General features: G+C 45.4%; 1 protein-coding gene across 3 annotated transcripts in view; it reads right to left on the reverse strand.

Annotated features, from left to right (window-relative positions):
- Positions 1-21,090, reverse strand: part of CNTN1 (contactin 1) — a 988,997-nt gene that overhangs the window by 343,733 nt on the left and 624,174 nt on the right. For all 3 annotated transcript variants that reach the window (XM_085653079.1, XM_085653080.1, XM_085653081.1), the window contains one exon: positions 15,079-15,254. In XM_085653079.1, coding sequence (XP_085509205.1) covers positions 15,079-15,254 — 176 coding nt within the window. The remainder of the gene's footprint in view (positions 1-15,078; positions 15,255-21,090) is intronic.

Raw genomic sequence — 21,090 nt, forward strand, 5'->3', positions numbered from 1 at the left:
TGCAGGATCCATTTCTTCATAAACTTAACATATTCCTCATCCAGGAGCAAAGCTCACTCAAAGGTCCAACTGCGGGATGAACGCGGGACGGAGTTCATATCCAACTCCAAGATTAACAGGTTGTGGTCCGACTTCGCCCTTTGATACTTAAAAGTCCTACAGGTCTGTAAGCATTTATTTGATATAAGGAAATAATCTTATCTCGTGTGTACCTTATGGGGTGGCGAAAAAAAATTATAAACAGGATCTGTAGTATCCTTCTCTGCCCACACGTCATCCAGCCTATGAGTCCCCACCAGGTTGCTCAATGCCCTAAAAACCTTTGGTTTTCAGCCATTATAAAGCTCACATCCTGCCTTTAATGCTCTCCTGTCAGTGTTCATATTAAGATCCCCACATATGACTAGTGGTAGAGGCCACTTGGTCAACTCGATGTTTAACCACTTCAACAAATCATCCCCTTCGGTTCCATAAACTGAGCAGAGAGTGAAGGAACCATTTACATAACAGCATCCCTTAATGGCCCAATGGCAATACTTATCTGCTTTATAATGAGGACTGTGGCAGCTGCCCTTCCAAGCTAAAATTGCAACCCCCGTGTTCAAGTCCCTTGTGAAGTGCAACATATAACCTGGTACCCTGTGAAATCCAACATATTACGTCTTCCACCTACAATGTGGGTTTCATGAAGACATTATATCTGCTTTTAAATATTGCATTTCCAGATTAACCCTTTGCTTTTCATGCAGGGTATTTAACCTACATATATTAACTGTGTCTACCAGTAAGATACTCATCTTCCAGAATATGGCTCTGTCTCTTTCCTGCTGCTAATACTACCCATTCTCTCTGCTTGGAAACAATCCCTCTCTCATCCTTCCCTCACTCACCTAGATACCACCCCCCTGTAACTTTTTGACCACATAAGGTATCCACGCCAAATTTGCGTCCTTTTCTTCCAACATCATGGGGATTCTAAAGGTACTCAGGGTTTGTGGATTCCCCTGGAGGGGTCACAGAAATGAGCCAAAATACAGCACAATTTAGTTTTTTGGGGGAAAAATTGGAAAAACGGACTGCAAATGAAAGCATCTGGCTTTTTCCCTGCAAATGTTACCAAAAAAGGGTTTGTGGGGCTGAAATCACAATTTCTCCAGCTTTTAGGGGATATCAGACTTTTGTCAGAAACCCAACATTTTTTACACAGTTTTTGGCATTTTTCTGGGACATAGCCTATTTTTGCTATTTTTGTGCTTTCGACCTCCTTCCAGTTAATGGTAGAAATGGGTACAAAAACAATAATGGATCCTGGACAGCTATACATTTTAGAGAAGTAGACAAAATTCTGAATTCAGCAAGGGGTCATTTGTGTAGATCCATCAAGGTTTCTTCATAGAAACTAACAGTTAAATATAGGATAAATTGAAACTTGTTGAAAAAAAAAAGCCTTTTGTGTCAACGTTTTCACCTGTAACTTCTTCTAATTATGACAGCTCTTTGAAATCAATATACCGTTACATCCGCTGGACATTACTGGTTGTGGGGATAAATAGGACTTGTAGGTTCACCAAGAACCTGACGAACCCAGAGACAAAAACTGAGCAGCAACTTGCAATGGTTTTTTATTATGTACCGGGTATATAGTAATTATTCTGTAAAAATGTGTACATGGAAAAATCTGTATGAAAGACACCTATGTATTTCTGAAATGGGAACAAAATATAGAGTTTAGAAACAGTAGATATGTGCACATTTCCGAAATTGGGAATACTCATACTAGCATGAGAATTATCAGTCATTTTTTAGAAAGACTTCTTTTTTACACAATGTCTTTCATTTGGAAAGCAGAAATGCATCGAAAGTCAATAGGTAATAACAGTTCCTTTACACATCTGAATTACCCTAAATCTCCCGATAAAAATGGTACCTCACTTGTATGGGTAGGCATAGTGCCCACAACAGGAAATGGCTCAAAACCCAACGTCAACACACCACATTTTCACAATGCAAAATTACCCTTTTTTAGCAAAGTGCCTAGCTGTAGTTTTTTAACCTAAGCTCAGCCGGCACCTAGGGAAACCTAACAAACCTATATATTTTTTTAAACTACACACCGAGGGGAATCCAGGTTAGGGTGACTTGACTGCCTCCCACCAGGTTCTGTTACCCAGAACCCCTTGCAAACCTAACAAATTGCCAAAAAAACACATTTTCTCCACATTTCTCAGGTGGAAAGTTCTGGAATCTGCGTGGATCCACAAATTTCCATCCACCCCGCGTTCCCCAAAGTCTTCCGAGAAAAATGGTACCTCACTTGTGTGGGTCGGCCTAGTGCCCGCGACAGGAAACGCCGCAAAACGTAACGTGGCCACACCTCAATTTCGTAGCGAAAAATTAACCTTTTTGGGCAAAGTGCCTAGCTGTAGTTTTTGAACCATAGCTCTGCCGGCACCTAGGGAAACCTAGTAAACCTATACATTTTTGAAAACTAGACACCCAGGGAAATCCAGGATGGGGTGACTTGACTGCCTCCCACCAGGTTCTGTTACCCAGAATCCCTTGCAAACCTAAACGATTGCCAAAACAAACACATTTTCCCCACATTACTCTGGTGGAAAGTTCTGGAATCTGCGTGGATCCACAAATTTCCTCCCACCCCGTGTTCCCCAAAGTCTTCCAATAAAAATGGTACCTCACTTGTGTGGGTCGGCCTAGTGCCCGCGACAGGAAACGGCGCAAAACGCAACGTGGACACACCTCAATTTCGCTGTGAAAAATTACCCTTTTTTGGCAAAGTGCCTAGCTGTAGTTTTTGAACCATAGCTCTGCCGGCACCTAGGGAAACCTAGCAAACTTATACATTTTTGAAAACTAGACACCCAGGGGAATCCAGGATTGGGTGACTTGACTGAATCCCACCAGGTTGTGTTACCCAGAATCCCTTGCAAACCTAAAACATTGCCAAAAAACAACACATTTTCCCCGCATTTCTCTGGTGGAAAGTTCTGGAATCTGAGTGGATCCACAAATTTCCACCCACCCCGCGTTCCCCAAAGTCTTCCGAGAAAAATGGTACCTCACTTGTGTGAGTCGGCTTAGTGCCCGCGACTGGAAACGGCGCAAAACTTAACGTGGACACACCTCAATTTCGCAGTGAAAAATGACCCTTTCTTGGCAAAGTCCCTAGCTGAAGTTTTTTAACCATAGCTCTGCCGGCACCTAGGGAAACCTAGCAAACCTATACATTTTTGAAAACTAGACACCCAGGGGAATCCAGTATGGGGTGACTTGACTGCCTCCCACCAGGTTCTGCTACCCAGAATCCCTTGCAAACCTAAAACATTGCCAAAAAACAACACATTTTCCCCGCATTTCTCTGGTGGAAAGTTCTGGAATCTGAGTGGATCCACAAATTTCCACCCACCCCGCGTTACCCAAAGTCTTCCGAGAAAAATGGTACCTCACTTGTGTGGGTCGGCCTAGTGCCCGCGACAGGAAACGGTGCAAAACGTTACATGGACACACCTCACACAGTTTCCCTAGGTGGCCGCCGAGTACCGGGCCAAAAACCCAAGTAACCCCCCTTGCAAAACCAGGTCGTTTTGAGATAGGCAATTTTCATGTCGCCTAACTATGTTGTGAGCCCTTGCCTGTCGCGGGTACTTGGGCCTCCCACATGAGTGAGGCACCGTTTTTATCGGGAGACCCGGGGGAACGCTGGGTGGTAGGAAATTTGTGTCAGCCTGGTGATGCCACATTTTTCCCACACAAAAATGTGTGAAAAAGGTGATTTTTTCAGCTAAATTTGAGGTTTGCAGGGCATTCTGGGTAAGGAAACGTTGGGGGATCCACGCAAGCCATACCTCCCTGGAATCCCCCGGGTGTCTAGTTTTTAGAAATGTGTGAGTTTGGTAGGGTTCCCTAGGTGGCCGCCGAGCACCGGGCCAAAAACCCAAGTGACCCCCCTTGCAAAACAAGGTCGTTTTGAGATAGGCAATTTTCATGTCGCCTCACTACGTTGTGGGCCCTTGCCTGTTGCGGGTACTTGGGCCTCCCACACGAGGGAGGCACCGTTTTTATCGGGAGACCCGGGGGAACGCTGGGTGGTAGGAAATTTGTGTCAGCCCGGTGATGCCACAACTTTCCTACAAAAAATGTGTGAAAAAGGTGATTCTTTCAGCTAAATTTGAGGTTTGCAGGGCATTCTGGGTAAGGAAACGTTGGGGGATCCACGCAAGCCATACCTCCCTGGAATCCCCAGGGTGTCTAGTTTTCAGAAATGTGTGGGTTTGGTAGGTTTCCCAAGGTGGCCGCCGAGCACCGGGCCAAAAACCCAAGTGACCCCCCTTGCAAAACCAGGTTGTTTTGTGATAGGTAATTTTGATGTCTCCTCAATAGGTTTTGGGCCCTTGCCCGACGCGGGCACTAGGCCTACCCATGCAAGTGAGGTACCTTTTTTCTCGGAAGACTTTGGGGAACGCAGGGTGGGTGGAATTTTGTGGACCCACGCAGACTCCAGAACTTTCCACCACAGGAATGAGAGGAAAACATTTTTAGGTTTGCAATGAATTCTGGGTAACAGAACCTGGTGAGAGCCAGTCAAGTCACCCCATCCTGGATTCCCCTCGGTGTCTAGTTTTCAAAAATGTACAAGTTTGCTAGGTTTGCCTACGTGCCAACTGCGCTAGGGCCCAAAATCCACAGGTATGCACATTGCTAAAAAAAAAGTCAGAGCCCAGTGGGTTTTCTGCCGCCCTTGGGGGGAATTGGAGAAGGGGGTTTCATCCCGATATGCCCCTAAAGGGGCAGAAAGACTGTGGCTATTTTTTGTGGGGGTGGGGGCATTGGTATGACCATTTTGGGCAGCCCCCAAACATAAAAGCCTAGTGGGCTTTCTGCCCCCCCCCAGGGGGCAGATAAGGGGCCACTGCCACCATCTGCCCTCCCAGGGGGCAGAAAGACTGGAATTTCTCTGGGGGTGGGGTGGGGGTATTGTCATGCCCATTTTGGGGAGCCCCTACCCCTACACTAATAAAACAAAAAAATCCATGGTTTCTAGTGGGCTTTCTGCGCCCCCCAGGGGGGGCCAGATTGGGGGCTACAGCTCCCATCTGCCTCCTGGGGGGCAGAAAGACTGTCATTTTTGTGGGGGGGAGGGTGGGGGCATTGGCGTGCCGGTTTCGGGCAGCCCACACCCTAAAAACAATTGCGCAAAAAAAATCCCTGGTGGATAGTGAGCTTTCTGCCCCTCTGGAGGGGGCAGATTGGGGGCTACTGCCCCATCTGCCCCCCGGGGGGGGCAGAAAGGCTGTAATGGTGGCAGGGGTGGGGGCATTGCCGTACCCGTTTCGGGCAGCCTCCACCCTAAATAAAATCCATCACCCTAAATAAAATTGCGTCAAGTGGGCTTTCCGTCCCCCCGAAGGGGCAGATTAGGAGCCAATGCCCCATATGCCCCCTGGGGGGGCAGAAAGGCTCTAATGGTGGCGGGTGGGTGGGGGCATTGTCGTGCCCATTTCGGGCAGCCTCCACCCTAAAAAAAACCTTCTAAAAACAAATCCCTGGTGTTTAGTGGGCTTTCTGCACCCCGAAGGGGCAGATTAGGGGCCAATGCCCCATCTGCCCCCCAGAGGGGGCAGAAAGACTAATGGTAGCGTGGGTGGGGGCATGGGCATGCCTGTTTTGGGCAGCCCCCACCCTTATTTTTACTTTCTAAAACAATCCCTGGTTTCTAGTGAACTTTCCGCCCCCCCCCGAAGGGGCAGATTAGGGGCCAATGCCCCATCTGCCCCCAGGGGAGCAGAAAGGCTGTAATGGTGGCGGGTGGGTGGGGGCATTGGCGTGCCTGTTTCAGGCAGCCCCCACCCTAAAAAAAACCAAAAAAAAATCCCTGGTGTTTAGTGGGCTTTCTCCCCCCCCCCCCCCCGAAGGGGCAGATTAGGGGCCAATGCCCCATCTGCCCCCAGGGGGCAGAAAGACTGTAATAATTGGGGGGTGGGGGCATGGGCCTGCCCGTTTTGGGCAGCCCCCACTCCTATATATATTTTTTTTAATTCCCTGGTGTCTAGTGGGCTTTTTGCCCCCCCCCGGGGGGAAAAAAGACTCAGTGGTGCCAAAGTCATCAGGGGATAGCAAAGGCCCTTGCCCAAGGGGCCGCTCCCCCCTCCCTGGTGTCTAGTGGGTGGATCCCTGCTTGGGGATCGCCCTCCTGTGGTGATCCCCAAGCAGGGATCCACTGGGGAGGGGTACCATTGGAAAGGGGAGATTCTCCCCTTTCAAACGATACCTCTCCCATCTTTCTACGTGCTCAGAGGGCTGAGATAGCCCCCTGAGCACGTAGAAAGTGAAACTGAAATGAGCCTCTTGGCTCATTTCAGTTTCAGTTTCAGTGTAATGACGTTGGCGCGACGTGCGCGCCGATCGTCATTACACGGAAAGCAGGGGGGGCCTCGGGAGCTGGGGAAGCTCTTCCCCAGCTCCTGAGGCTATTTTGAATTAAAGGGTATCCCTGTGGTGCCCGCACCAGAGGGATTTCCCAGGGAATGCCTCATGACGAGCTGGACTCGTCATGGGTAAACGAGAACTGTGTGCCATGACGAGTCCAGCTCGTCATGGGCATTCAAGGGGTTAAAGACAACTTTGAGATGGGCTAGATTCATCAGAAATACTTCACATCCAAGCCCCTGTAATGGGGCAAACAGTTAGCCACCTTCTTTCAACTGTCAGAAGTCTGGTCGGGCAAAAAATGTATGGCCAACAAATGATCTCTTAGCCTCTGATCTGGCCTTATCCGCTATTGCTTGTCGCAGTAGAAAGTTCCCAAAGAACACCAGGACTGCTCTTGGTTTTTCCGGCGGTTGTGATTGCTGATTTTTCTTAAGCAGCAGTGGAAATCTATGTGCTCATTGCACCTCCGCTTCCCAATCCTATTGTCCAAGATCGGAGAAGGCCCCTTTTAGCATGCCCACCTTAAAAGCCCTGATATCATTTCCTTCTGCATTTTCTTCAAAACCCAGAAATCTTAGATTGTTTCTTCACAGACGTTTTTCAAAGTCTTATAACTTCCCCATCATATCGGTAATTTGAGATTCCATTGCCTCGTGTTGTTTCTCCAAAGCGCCCACCTCAACCTCCAACACTTCAGTCCGTTCTTCCATCTGGGTGATCCTTTTAGCAATTTCAGAACAAGACTTACTTACTTTTCGCACCACCCCTTGTAATTTTAGGTGGCTAGATGGGATCTTTCATTCTCTGTGCGTTCCTCCACTTGTATTTGTTTTACAGTGGAATACATAAGTTCCATACTGGTTGCTTCTAAAATTTCTGGCCAGGCTGCTGTACCACTTTGCAATATGCCTGTTGGCCCTGGGGTAGCATCCTCCACATTCTCCTGTGTTGCAGAGTAATCCCACTTTAGTTGTATGGTTACACTGGTGTCTGAGCCCTGGCCACCCTCGCTAACCCGTATCTTAGGTTTACGTTTCTTTTTATGGGTGAAAATGTGCTTCTGCATGGCAGGTCTGGCACTACTACTGTCCCCCGATGTACCTAAAATGAACTCCTCCTCCGTCAAATCTTTACTTATTCTGGATAAATCAGACTGATCTGTCACTGAGTAGAATTTATCTCCACCCTCCGGAGAACCTACATTCAGCCTCTGCTGAAAAGACACCATTCCCAATAATCTATGCAAATTCAAATGCCGCTCTTCCGCCAAAGTTCCGTTACCACTCCTCCCTGGCTGACTCCCCTTTCTCCACCCTCTGCTGCCCCTTCCGTCTTTGGAGGTTCTTAGTCTGCCCCTCCATCAGTGTTCTTATTAGTACACACATCTGGGGAACCATTCGCTTCTGAAGTAATGTCATTCAAATGAGGTAAATTGGCTGTACTCACAGTTTTTAAGGGGGGGTCATTCGAAAGTTTCTTCTTTTCCTTTGCCATGGGTTTCTTAGAGCTTTTCAAAGATTGCCCTTGTGCCTTTCCAGAGAAAATCAGTGGAATCACCTGTTCTTTCTCCTTCCTCTTCGGCACATCCATCTTGGCTCTAGCATCCAACTCCTGCTGTGGGGCCAGCCCTTGATCGCCCACACCTATGTCCCGACTCTCCTCTACCTGAACCGCTGTCTCGCCCATCTTCTGTACAACATTTCCTTTCCAGCACTGAATTGCAGCTTGAGTTGCTCCTGCAATTGTAGAGTAAATGCATTCCCTCGACGATCTACTAGCTTTCAGGGGAATTCTCCACAACAAGCACTCTCCCAGCTGTCGGCCCAGGAAGCCGAGTGCTACACCCACCACTCACAGCAGAAGCAAGACGCCATCTCTCCACTCGCCGATACCTGTCAGCAGCAGTTTCACATTCAGGTAGCGATATCTTATTAGCACTGCCCTATACAGAATATTAGCTGAGCCGTGTTCCATTTGCCTATTATTTTTTATCTTAAAAACGAAAACCTGAGGTCTGTTATCTCCTGCATATTCCAAATGTAACCATTTAAGGTTGGAGAAGGGCAGCGCCGGGGCAAACTAAGCGGACACCACCTTGCCGGACCAGCTCCTACCAACTGAACCTGGACTGAATCCTGCTGTTGATCTCAACCTGTGATCCCTGAGAGTCTACAGATCCCTCCGCTGAGGTCCTAGAGGCCTTAAAAGTATACTCCTGAGCTTGTTTGGGCACCAGATGAAAGTTTGGAAACTTTGAAAACCCTTTCCTTTAGCAGTTCAGAGGGACCCTCTTCAAAAAAGTTCCAAAGCGTCAGATTCAATTTTGACTTCGTCCCACTCAAGGGTCATCATGCCTCACAAATGAGTCCCATTCTGCGTTGGGACTTTGGGAAATTTGGGGGGTGAGAAATCTCCAGAGTTTCTGAGCTCCAGATGGACCAAAACCTCTGATATCTAACCTTTGGTTCCACTGGGGGCAGCTTCAGTTTCAATGGCAACATACTTTGGGGAAGATTATTTTTCACAAAAATTGACAAAGTTCATTTTTGCATTGGAAATTATAAGAAATGTCAATAATTTTCTTCAAAAAAGAGACAAAGCCCCTTTGAGAAATAGAACTTGGATTTTTTTTTACTTTTTGGGAACTTTTTTAACTTGCAGACTTTCACTAAGACCAATCAACTTGGTGTATCCAACCCGGGCTCCATCAGTTGGCCTCAAATCGCGCGTAGTTTCTTGTCTTCTGCAACCATTGACTGTCATCGGTGCATTGAGCTTTTCAGAGATTTTTTCCATTCGAATCTTTAAAAATTAACATCTTCAATTCCTCTTATTGAATTGTAATTTTGGTCTCATTTTGCTTATTACATTTTTCTCTGTTCTTATAAATTGGGGGGGGGGGGTGTATTGTGTAGTGTTTTTGACTTTCCAACTGTTTTGGGGTTTCTAAATGCTTTACACATTTTCTCTAAGTTAAACCTACAGGTGTTGACCTCAGGTTTAAATTATTAAACCTTTGACTGGACTTATCAGTTCAGTGACTTTATTACTTGTGGTAGACTAACATTAATTTGAACTAATAGTTAACCTTCTTACAATGTCACCACCCAATATAAAGAATTCCCCCCCCCCATCCCACATTCAGGAGCTGGTCAAATTCCAGGATGTCTTAAGGTGAAAACGGTCATATGAGTAGCAATGAATTTGCAAATAGCACCAGTGAAACTCACAGAAATGAAAGCTTTAACTCCCTTTATGAAGTTCTCATCTGCAATTTAATTTAGGTGGTTCATTCTGACACCTAGTGAATTATTCAGGGCTACTGAGAGACACTCGTCTTGATCCGCCAAGATGACTTAACCAGATGCCATCATGGTTGATGAGAAAGTTGACCAAAAGTGATTGTTAGACTAGATTAAACAACTCTGCAATTGAATGCCACATTTTCAATCTAAAAGGCAAAGAGCAGATATTTCAAGTGGTCTGGGGTTCCTTTCTTAAAGATTTACATGCCAAACTCACCCATCCATCCCTGGTGCCTATGGTGTCTCACGTTCTGCTTCATTACCCATGCAGATCCCTATTGTTTGTTCCCAATCCCCTTCCTATTGAGGTTCCCCAGTTGTCAACCCGTTATTATTGATCCGCATTATAAGTGGTTTGGAATAGGAGAACTTCTAATTTTTCTTCCTTTTGTGTGGGCGTTTTATCATTCCATCCTCCCTCTTCATTATGGATGCATGCTTCCATCCTTCTTCCTTTACCCTCCCCCCCCCTTCAAGGGTAGCATGCTTTACCCCTCATTTGTATTATTATTTATTAACTGCTTTGGTGGGGATCCAGTTTACTGATGGGTCATTGGGGTTGTACTTTACTTTGTTGATATTCTCACCCTGCGTGATGGTTGGTTGGTAACATTCTTGTTAATGTAATGAGAAAAATGTAATAAAGAATTGAAACATCAAAAAAACATCTCTTCAATACCTTTATTGGAAGAGGAACACCAATAGAGTGTCTTACATCTCTGGGAAGCAGGACTGGGTTTACTGAGTGCCAGGAAGCCCTGCTGAGGTGCTTTCTGTTGTTGTCAATAAATATTGGTGCCTTGTCAATCACACCTTGTAGAGTGGTGTGCTCTGAGACGTGACTTGGGTTAAAATGTAATGCAGGGTGAATATGTTGTATTTTTCCTTTGGCAGTACCATTACATGGATATAACATGAAGGATAATTGAAAGTTGGGATCTTCAGCATCCGCCATCATTAATTTCACTTTATGGAACTTAGATTGCCATCTGGTTCTGGATAGTACAATATTCCAGAGATGGAAGGAGTGCAAGAGTGTAAAGCTAGACCACCTTTTAGTTAAAGGACAGGTAAAGCTATTTGAGCAGATGACACTAGATTATCAGCTAATGGAGGAGAGTAAACTCAGATGCACACAACTGTGGCAAATGGCATAGGGTAGAAATAAATGTGGTCCTCTTTAAGAAACTGCATATGAGAAGGGAAACCATACTGTTCTGGTTTCACTGATTTATGAAATATAGCTAGAAGCATATAGAACACAGAAATGGTATTTCTAGGAGTTCTGCAAAAGGAAGCTGTATTTTTTCTTAGAGGAGGGCCAATGTCAGTGCTGCTGAGAAAAGCCAATGGTTATGGCAAGCCAGTGCAGGGTATTGAAATTATGCGTAGAATCATCTATAGATAACATTCACCCAAATAAGGCTAATTGTTATAGGTAAAAACAAATTTAGAGATCTGAAGGAGAGGATGTGGGGGGAGGTAAAAAATGCCTGATGTCCTATGCCACTGTTTTCGTATACAGAGTTTTTGGGCTGAGGTACTGCTATACACTGAACAATTGGGAGTAGTTACATTTTATGCTAATTGTCTTCTTTTACTTACCCTAGATTTCCACTGAAATGCTAGCACATTTACTAATGGCTGTGAAACAGTTATCTCTGAGCAGGTGATGCATGAAGCAGGGGCCAGTTTCCATGGAGGGATAATAAAATATCTGGTATTTACTAGGGATGGAGAAGGTAGCATAAAGCTTTAGGGAGATCAGCAAATGTTTGGGAAGATGTAGGGACCGGTCCTGTGCTAGCTCTCTATAGACTTCGAAAAACTGTCCTGTCCTAGAAAAATGATGAGCAGTGAATATTTTCTGAAAACGCTGCCAAAGGAAGTCCTGTTATGAATAACTTGGGCGTGGTTGTGATGATGTGGTGCATTGGTTGGAAAGAGGGACTATGGTAATTGTATATGTTTATGTTGTTCTTTTAAGAAAATGCTAATGAAACTAGTTTCAATGCTTAATTTTAGGACAGCAAAGCACTATGAAGTGTTATTTAACGTTTATTGCTCTTAACTTTATCTAATTGCTTGCGTATGCATGTATGTACATATGTCTGTTGTAACACACGTTTGAACAAGGCCAAAATGTCAATTACAATAGCTCGTCAATCTGGGGTCTCTCCTAGAGCTGCAAGGGTTGGATTTCTTACCCCTCCTCCCCCCACTACCCCCAGTGCAAGGACTTAGTTCAATGCTCCAACACGAATTCAAAATCCAGTGGACTGTGACCACCACTGAACAATATTGAGCAGCTAGTGGACACCGTGGAATTCAAATCTCTCTTTAGTAAATGAATTACACACTCAAAATAGCACTAAGAAAAATGAGATCAAACTTGAAAATATTTATTTCTAAAACCTAAGTCTAGTGCATAAAATATGACTGGTAACCACACAGAATGAGAAAACAAATGCACCAATGCAAGACATGACCAGTGAAAACATTTGAACATTCCTAACATGGTTAGCAAGTTACTAGCAACCTAAAGCACTATCATTACTTCTGGGATGCTAAAATGTAGCAGAAGCTGAAATTAGGAAGCCTGAGTTTTGATGGTGCAGCATACCTTCTTTTGGTACAAAAGAGCTGTTTAGCTATTCTCTATCACAGCCATTGCCCTGCTGTCAGGTGTGATAAGCAGTGCTGACTGAAGGCCACTTCTCTACGCTGTTCTGGAGCAGCCCCCAAAAGGGGCTGGTTTGTTGCAGCAGACGGGCATGAGCTCTGGCTTGTTAGCCTCTCCAATTATCAGTCAAATTTCTGCGTTTTGTTTTGTATCTGGCCATCAACTTCATTTTACGTATATAAGTATGGTGAAACTAATGTCCCAAAAGACAAAATAAGTGTTGCGATAAATGTGTTATGCTGACTTGCATGTAGATATTTGAACTCTACAATAAGCATCCACATTAACATGGCATCGACCATAATAAACAACGAAAAAATATATCAGCCTGAGAAGGAAGCGGGCATGAAGCTGACACACCTGCATGTGCCTAAAACTTCACATTTTCAAATGCAAAGAGATGTAAGAGCTTGAAGGCAAGAACATGATAATAACAGCAGAGGTTGGCCATGGCTTTATCGCAGAGATCACAACAAGCTTATCATCTTTTAACAGTTCTGAACCTTTTTTCATTTCTGCCCCTCTGAAATGTCACATTTCCCTTTCCACGGTGCCCTCAAAGCTTTCCCGTGCCTTGCCCTAGAGATGAACAGGTGTTTGGGTCCATGCTGACCTGCCACACCCTTTGTATAATATTGCCATATCCCAGCATATGTTTAATAACTGGGCACTTCGATTGTAGCAATGAGTTCTGAGACCAGCAGCATTCCATGTATAAGTGGATAATGGATTTTGCACTGGTGCACAGCTAACCACCGTGCACTCAGCTGGCACTGCTTGCAGGCATGCACTTTATGCAGCTCACAATACGCAGAGAAAGTAAAATAGCAGGGCATTCTTTCCCGGTCCAGCTCTACACCCATAATCATCACTATCCTTACCCTAATCCGCCTCAAGTATACGATTAGGGATGATGTTATGCATTTTTTTATTTCTTTTTGATTAATGAGTCAGACTTACACATAGGCATTCGCCCTGCCCAACTAAGGATGAAAGGCTCTGTGAGACAAAAGGCGTGTCAGCTGTTACAGGTATGGTATGGCTAAGGCGAGATGAGATTTACATTTTTAGAAAATGCTCTCAAATTGAGAAACTACAAAAATGTTTATTTAGCCTGTAATGCTCAAATCACTGATGCTTGGGAAATGAGAAACCGAGCGAGCCTGGCAAATTAATACAAGATGCAAAAAACAGGACACGGAAAAAAGAAAGTATTAATTAAGTGATATTGATCTCTGTTAAATAATAAATTGACAGATGGGCAATTTGCATCGCAGTAAATCATCTGTCGTTTAAAATCCTTGTTTATGTTTATCATTGTTTGGGACACAAGCCTTGCATGGATATGCAAAATGTTCCAAGTACTCACACACAACAACTGTTAATTACGGCGGATGCCTTCAGGGCGCCAATAAAAGGAAAACAAAGGCGAAAGGGCTGGAAATGATTTGAACAAACACATATTAATTTGCAATTTAAAAGCAGTTAATGTTCTGCTGCTTATGTAAATGAATTATGCTAAAAATGATGGAATTGTATAAAAACAAAACTAGTCACGATGGCTGCGTATATACCTAACTTCAGCTTTTTCTTCTCCAAAGAGGTATTGCGAAGACTGACAACTCTCCATTTCATCAAAAGCTTTTCATAACAAAACCTGACGCAAATGGGGAGGCGTGGCAAGGATTTCCTTGATATCGAGGGGTTGGGAAGTGGTGAAGTCATCTGATTAGCAATTTTTTTCTTTTCTTCAACCTTCCAAAAGTTTGACGTTCGCGAAGTCTAAAAAAACATTAAAACCAACAGCGTCAGCTATCCCCCACCAAGGAGGGAAATGTTCCTGTTGTTGTGAGGGGCAGCCCGGGACAAAGGGCTTATTGGCATCGCTCGGCGGCGGTCTTCCGTTCCCTCCTTTCGGCCCGCTTCCACCCTGTGCAAAGCCACCCATTCCCCCAGTGCATAAGGCCCGGGCAGTCTTGTCTCTGACTTGTGCTATGCCCCAATAACACGTTTTCAAACGCAGTTTGCTGTCCCAGCCTGTCCCTTTGATGCAACGTGTGCACTCTGCTCGCAGCAGCATCCTGGCTGTTATTCCTGGCTCTTTTTACTGGGTGATCGCAGGCACGCTACATGCTGTTGCTTCCATGATGTCCTCCCATGGGACATCCGGGAGAAACCGATCTTCATCAGAGGAGGGCCGGGGCACAACACCTTGCCTCAGTGAATTGAAAAAGGTTGTGAAACTTTGCCCTCTTGCCAAAGGCGAAGTTTCCTAATTTGCCACTAGGCTGGGTAGTAATGTATCTCTGGTCACCCCTGAGAATAATTTCGGATCCACAAGGGCTGACGGCTGGCTGTTTATAGGGCATGATCCAACATTTCACACGAAGTTACTCATATGGATAAATATCAAATGGCTTTGACAGGCAATATTGTCCTGGCGGCACAGCGTCACACGAGGATAACTTAACATATGCGTAAACATAGTTTATACTTGCAAAGGACTGTAATAAACTTTACAAATTATTATATTAAGTGTCTCACCGCCTGACAGAATTATGGAGAGAAATCACAGCAGGAAATACACATTTACTTGTTGTGGAATGTATTGCTTAAAACAAAAAACAAAAATTCAACACTGACCTTGAAATTTCTTTCGTAATGTTCGCTGTCTCTAGCAAAATCAATTATGTGTCCATTTTGAGACCAAATAAATGTAAGGTCCAAGGAGGGATCGCGAGATGCGTGGCACTGCATGGTCGTGTTCTCGCCAACGGTGACGTCGACATTAGACGGTGCAAGAATTATCTTGGTGGCAGCTGTAAAATGAAAGAAAAGGAGGATTGCATTTCATTGGTGTGCGCGTGGGTGATATATTTCATGGCCCTGTGCGAGGAACGCCATCTACCTGTTTGAAGCCAAAACATATTTTATTGGTGATGCCCTCTTTTTGTCACCTAAAATTAAGGCTTGTGTTTCAGTTGCAATCCTTAAACTAAAATTACATCTGAACTGGAATCATTATTAAGATGCTGTGTGGCTGATTTGTGAACCTTCCCAGTCTGTGCTGGTGCCGAACAGAAAAAGTGAATTTTAAACATGAAGAAATTCAGAAAAGGAATACGGAAATGTGAAAATCAGAAGCATGCGCGCGAAATGGCTTGAACACATGCATCTTCTCTGTGTGCACAAATTGTGCCTGTGGGGGCGGGTGCAGGAAGTGCATTAGACAGTGATTGTAGGGCTCACTTGTACTCTTAAAACATGGCCCGAAACTTGCGGCTGTGTGTGTAACACAGCCTCGGTTCACCTATGGCATTGATGAGTAAACTCAGGGTTGCTGTAGTGGAAGGCGCATGCACACAAGGGTCAGAAAATACTATTGGTTTGCTTTTTCAGTGACTGTAACAAGCTACACTTGATGTAGTATATCTCAATTTATAAATACTTGCATTTAAAGTTTTTGGTGAGATTTCTCGTCCAGATCCCAGGCTAACCCTCGCAGTTGAGCAACCTCTTGTCGCATACAGCCTTCAGCTGTGCGCAGCGTGGGGTTGGCTGCAGGGTGGCCCTGTTACCATTCCCCTGCAGACAGCCAAACCCTACCAGACCCTGAGTCCAACCCCCTCGCAGGCAGTCAACTCTTCGGGTGGGGGAGGGAGTCATGCGGTCAACCTTCCCAATCCATTATTGGCCCTTGGGACCCCATCTCTTGGAGCCCTTTGTTTTTAAAACGTGGAGGGGGTGCTCAAGGCTCCCCTCATCAAGTCACTATTGATCACGAGGACACCATCCCATGCTGGATACTTTTTTTAATGGAAGAGTGTGTGTGGTCACCCCCAACATCACCCCCTGCCAGTAGTGGCCCCATCCACTCCATCCCCAGGGTCAAACAAATATTATTAGTTGCCAAATTAATTAATAATAGGGAAAGATAATGTGTGGCCCCTCTCTCTGAGCCCCAATGGGCCCGGGAACCCCATCCCCTGGGGCCAACCATAATTTTGGGAGTCTCTGGGGTAGGACCAGGGCCCTCGCAGCCCGTATTGGTTGAGCAGCTGCTTCTACTTTCTGCTTCTGGACGGCAGTAATCACAGTTTCCCTGCCACCTGAGCACGGATTGGGAACCAGAAGTATACTTCACTCGGCGGGTACATTTTCAAAGCTCCAGCGGGCAGGGAGAAGTACTGTGTCCTGGGGGTGGACTCTCCAGGACACAATTAAAGAGCCAGCCCCATGGGATTGGGTCCCCGGGGCCAATTTGGGCTTAGGAAGGAGGGTCGTACACACCCCTCCTGTAAAAGAAAAGATTCTGGCACCGGGTGGTGGCGCCCCTGGGGTCGACCCTCCCCTATTATCATATATTTCAATGGTATGTTAAGGCTTGGGAAGGGGACCCTGATCCCCCCTCCTCTTTCCAATATACTTGGACCTGGGGATGCGGTCCTGGGGCCCAAATGTGGCTCAGGGAAAGGGGTTGTATGCCAATGAATGTTTACTGTGTTTTTTTAATTCTTGCAATCTCATGGGAGTCTCATGAGTTCTGTGAGGCCTGCGGGATCGCAAGTTAAAAAAATATATATATGTATATTGGCTTCAGTGGTGGCCTAGGAGGAGGAGTATCTCTACCCTAGCCCCTTATATTATTTCTTTAATCTAACTTCACAACAGGGGCTAAGCTGAGCTGGTAGAAGCAGTGAATTGTGGTCTAGTTGATAATGGGTTCACCAGCCCTGATATGGTAGCCTCCAGATGATCCACACTTAGGATGTGAGCTTAAAGAAGTAAAATGGCACATGCTCCACTCGTCACTGATCTTGCCCACCTCCATCTTTTCTGGCCTGAGAGGTGACCTAAGTCTAGTGCCCATATTAGCCCTTCCTTTGCTGAAGTGCTGCTTCCCCCAGTTGTGAGCTGCTGCAGGGAAGTGTATTACCTTAGATGGCGGTGCTGTGGTTCCTTGAGATTGTGGGGTGGAGAAGGCATTTTCTGGTGCTATTGTGGCCACAAGTCGAGTGTCATCCAGGGTGTGGAGCTGGAACAATTGCTATGGTCTGAATGTGAGGGAAGATATGCAGCCCTTGGGCTAATTAATCCTCACAGGATGCCAAGGAGGGCACTCATTTCAAACCTTTGTTGTTCGGTGGTTGGCATTGAAATTACCTGTGAGTCTGGAGGAAAGCAAGGATGCTGTTAGGGCCAGCTCCAGTAGACATCCTTAAGCGGGGCCACATGCACGGTAGTCTGGTGGCTGGTGATGGGGAGTGGGTCACCAGTTGTGAGATAGCAGGAGCGCTAATGGTAAAATTACCAATGGGCAGCACTGTGGAGGAACTCATATCTCTCTGCCATTTGTCTATTTGCCACTGTAGTTCTACATCAGTATCTCCCCTTTGATAGTTGGATTCCACTGAACGATGTCACTTGCACTGCTCCTGCAAACGGCATTTTAGCACTATCTATCTATCTATCTATCTATCTATCTATCTATCTATCTATCTATCTATCTATCTATCTATCTATCTATCTATCTATCTATCTATCTATCTATCTATCTATCTATCTATCTATCTATCTATCTATCTATCTATCTATCTATCTATCTATCTATCTATCTATCTATCTATCTCTTTATCTATCTACCAATGCAAAACACACACACAACAACACATACAATAATCAATCATAGCATTTGTAAAACACACTACATACCTGTGAGGGTCTCAAAGCGCTAAGGGGGGAGGGGGAGAATGCTTCTACTTTTCAAAGAGCCAGGTCTTGAGGAGTCTTCTGAAGGTCAGAAGGTCTTGGGTCTGTCATAGGCGGATGGGGAGGGTGCTCCCTGTCTTGGAGGCGAGGTGGGAGAATTATCTTCTGCCTGCAGTCACTCTTTGGATGCGGGGGACAATGGTGATGATGCTGTTCGCTGGATAGATCTATTCTTTGTTTATGTACCATAGATAAAGTGATGTTTTGAGCATGGCAGTCAGTATGCGTTATGGTATGTGGTATGTGCATACATAATCATAACTCACCAATTTCAGTGGTTTCCAGCTTTTGAGCCAGTACCATTATTCAGTTTTAACTGTATTTTTCAGCACATGATATTGTTTTTTCTTTCTGTACATATTTTCCAACCTATGCTGTGCATGGTCTTTGAGCACTTGAGACTGATTGCAGGGCTGGACTTGCTGTCAGCCCCGTGCCTAACCTGACATGGGCAACAAACTCCTGCTGCACAGTGCTGAAAACCCTACTCCCAAACAACTGCTGATGACTGACCATGACAGCACACAGTCTTAGGCAAGGCCTGAACCACGGGCAAATTTAAAATGAGATGAGGCCTCCTGCACCCCACCTCATCACTTTCTACATTCAAGTTCCCCCTTCATCGAAATATTTTAAAAAAAATACTTGACTTCCTGCCATTCACCAATCACCTTCTACATTTAAATTCAGCAAAAATAGGTGATAAAGCAGCTGTCAGCGTTTGTTTTTGGAGGAGACTGATATATTACATCCTATGTACTCTGGTTTAATGCCAGGCTTTGAGACATAGGTGGCTCTTCTGGAGTTCACGGACTCATCAGGACCAACCTTGACCTCATTTGGAGGCCATAGGAGTGAGAGGTCAGGTATGGCGCTAGCTAAGGCCATTTTTGGCTGATAGACATTAGGCTGTCTGTCTGACACCTCCTACAGGTAGTTGGACATGGTGCACCACAAGGCTCAGCTTTGAGTCATTCACTGTTTAACATCTGTATGGCCCCTCTGGCAAGACTGGTGGGAACATGGGGCTTCAAGATTGTATTTTACATGGATGACACCCAGCTGATGCTTTTCTTCAACCAGATAGAAGTGTTGGTCACCAAAAAATTCCAGAGCTGTCTCAATGGAGTAGCAGACTGGATGAAGAAGAGTTTCCTCAAAGTTAATGGGGAGAAATCTGAGATACTGTTCTTTGGGAACTTCATCCTCCAGAACTTACAGAACTGTTGGCCTTCAAAACTGGGTAACCACCTGGCCCAATCCACAGTAGTGAGGAACCTGAGAGTTAAGTTCGATCAAGATTTGTATTTGGAACCAGATTCAGACAGTGGTAGGCACATGCTTTGACATGATGAAATCATTATGATCAGTAATAAAATATCTCCTGAAGCACTCCAGGAAGACTTTGCTCTGGTTACCTACAGGTTAGATTACTCCAACACTCTTTATCTGCGGGCTCCAGCCAGATTAATCAACAGATTGCTTAGGGTTCAGAATGCTGTGGTGAAGCTCATTATCAACCTGCCAAACAGACACTCACTGAGCCAGTCCTTTAGGAATCTACACTGGCTTGAGAAGAGAATTCTTTACTAGTCCCTGCTTGCTTTTTTCAGGGCCTACCTCCACGTATGTTTTAAGGTATACACCCTGTTAGAAACTGGGGTCTCTAGTTGGAAATGGTTTGCACCTTTGTCCAAGTAGGGACCCATCTTCCTAGTGAGGGTATGGGGGATACTCTTCTAAAATAACCCCTGCTCACCCCCTTGGTAGCTTGGCACAAGCAGACAGGCTTATCTCGGAGGCAGTGTGTAAAACATTTGGGCATACATACAGTAATACAGTGAAAACACTACAAATGGACATCACACCGGTTTAGATAAATAAGTAATCTTCATCTACACCAAACAAGACCAAAGTGACAAAAATCCACAATACAGTAATACAAAATGTACTTCTTAGAAGGCAAAAACAGTTCTGTCCATAGCAAACTATAGATATGAAACTTTCAACACAAACTACCTTGGATGAGTCACAATCATAAACAAAACAGCTGCAGGGAAGGTGATGCGTCACTTTCTTAATACAGGGGAGGCGATGCGTCGGTTCCTTACTGTCACGCAGGGGAGGTGATGCGTTGGTTTCTTACTGTGTGGGGAGGTGATGCATCAGTTTCTTACTGCGGCCCAAGTGTCCTTGTAGATTTGGCGCCCCAGTGCGATGCGTGGGGATCAGGGTTTCATCAGTTCTCAATGTGGTGGTGGCAGCAACAACTGTGCATCTCTCTAGTTGTGGTCCCACGATGTGTTGGTTCTTGCAGCCGCACAGCACAGCCTGCGTCGGAATCGGTGCGGTGATCTCAGACTTCGGAGATCGCTGCACGGGATTCGTCATGCAGCGATTTCTCCAGCCGCAGGCAGGCGCTCTGTCAGTTTCTTCAGCAGCATGGCATTGATACGTTGAAAAAAAGTGCGGATGCGTCACACTTCTCATAGTTGCTTCTCTTTTCCAGCTCCCAACAGCAGGAACAACCTCCAGAGGCCCAACTCAGCAACAGGAATCTCTTGGCAGGTCAGAACTCCCAGCAAGGAAGTTCAGGGGAGCAGGTGGTGAAGTGTTTGTGTCCCTGAGACTTCAGAACAGGAGGCTAGCTCTACTTCCATCCCTTGGAGATCTTCTTCAAGCAGGATACACAGCACACACAACAAGTATTTGTCCTCTCCTTGGCAGAAACAGCCACTGTAAGCCAACCCCCAAACATCACACAGGGGAAGTACTTCTCCTTCAGCTTTCCCAGCTCTTCTCCTTGGCAGAGGTTCCTCTTGAGTCCAGAAGTATTCTAAAGTTCTGGGGTCCGGGCCCCAATATTTATACAGCATTTTTCTTTGT

This window comes from Triturus cristatus, chromosome 4_1, assembly GCF_964204655.1.
Source record: "Triturus cristatus chromosome 4_1, aTriCri1.1, whole genome shotgun sequence".
In the NCBI taxonomy this organism is placed as follows: domain Eukaryota; kingdom Metazoa; phylum Chordata; class Amphibia; order Caudata; family Salamandridae; genus Triturus; species Triturus cristatus.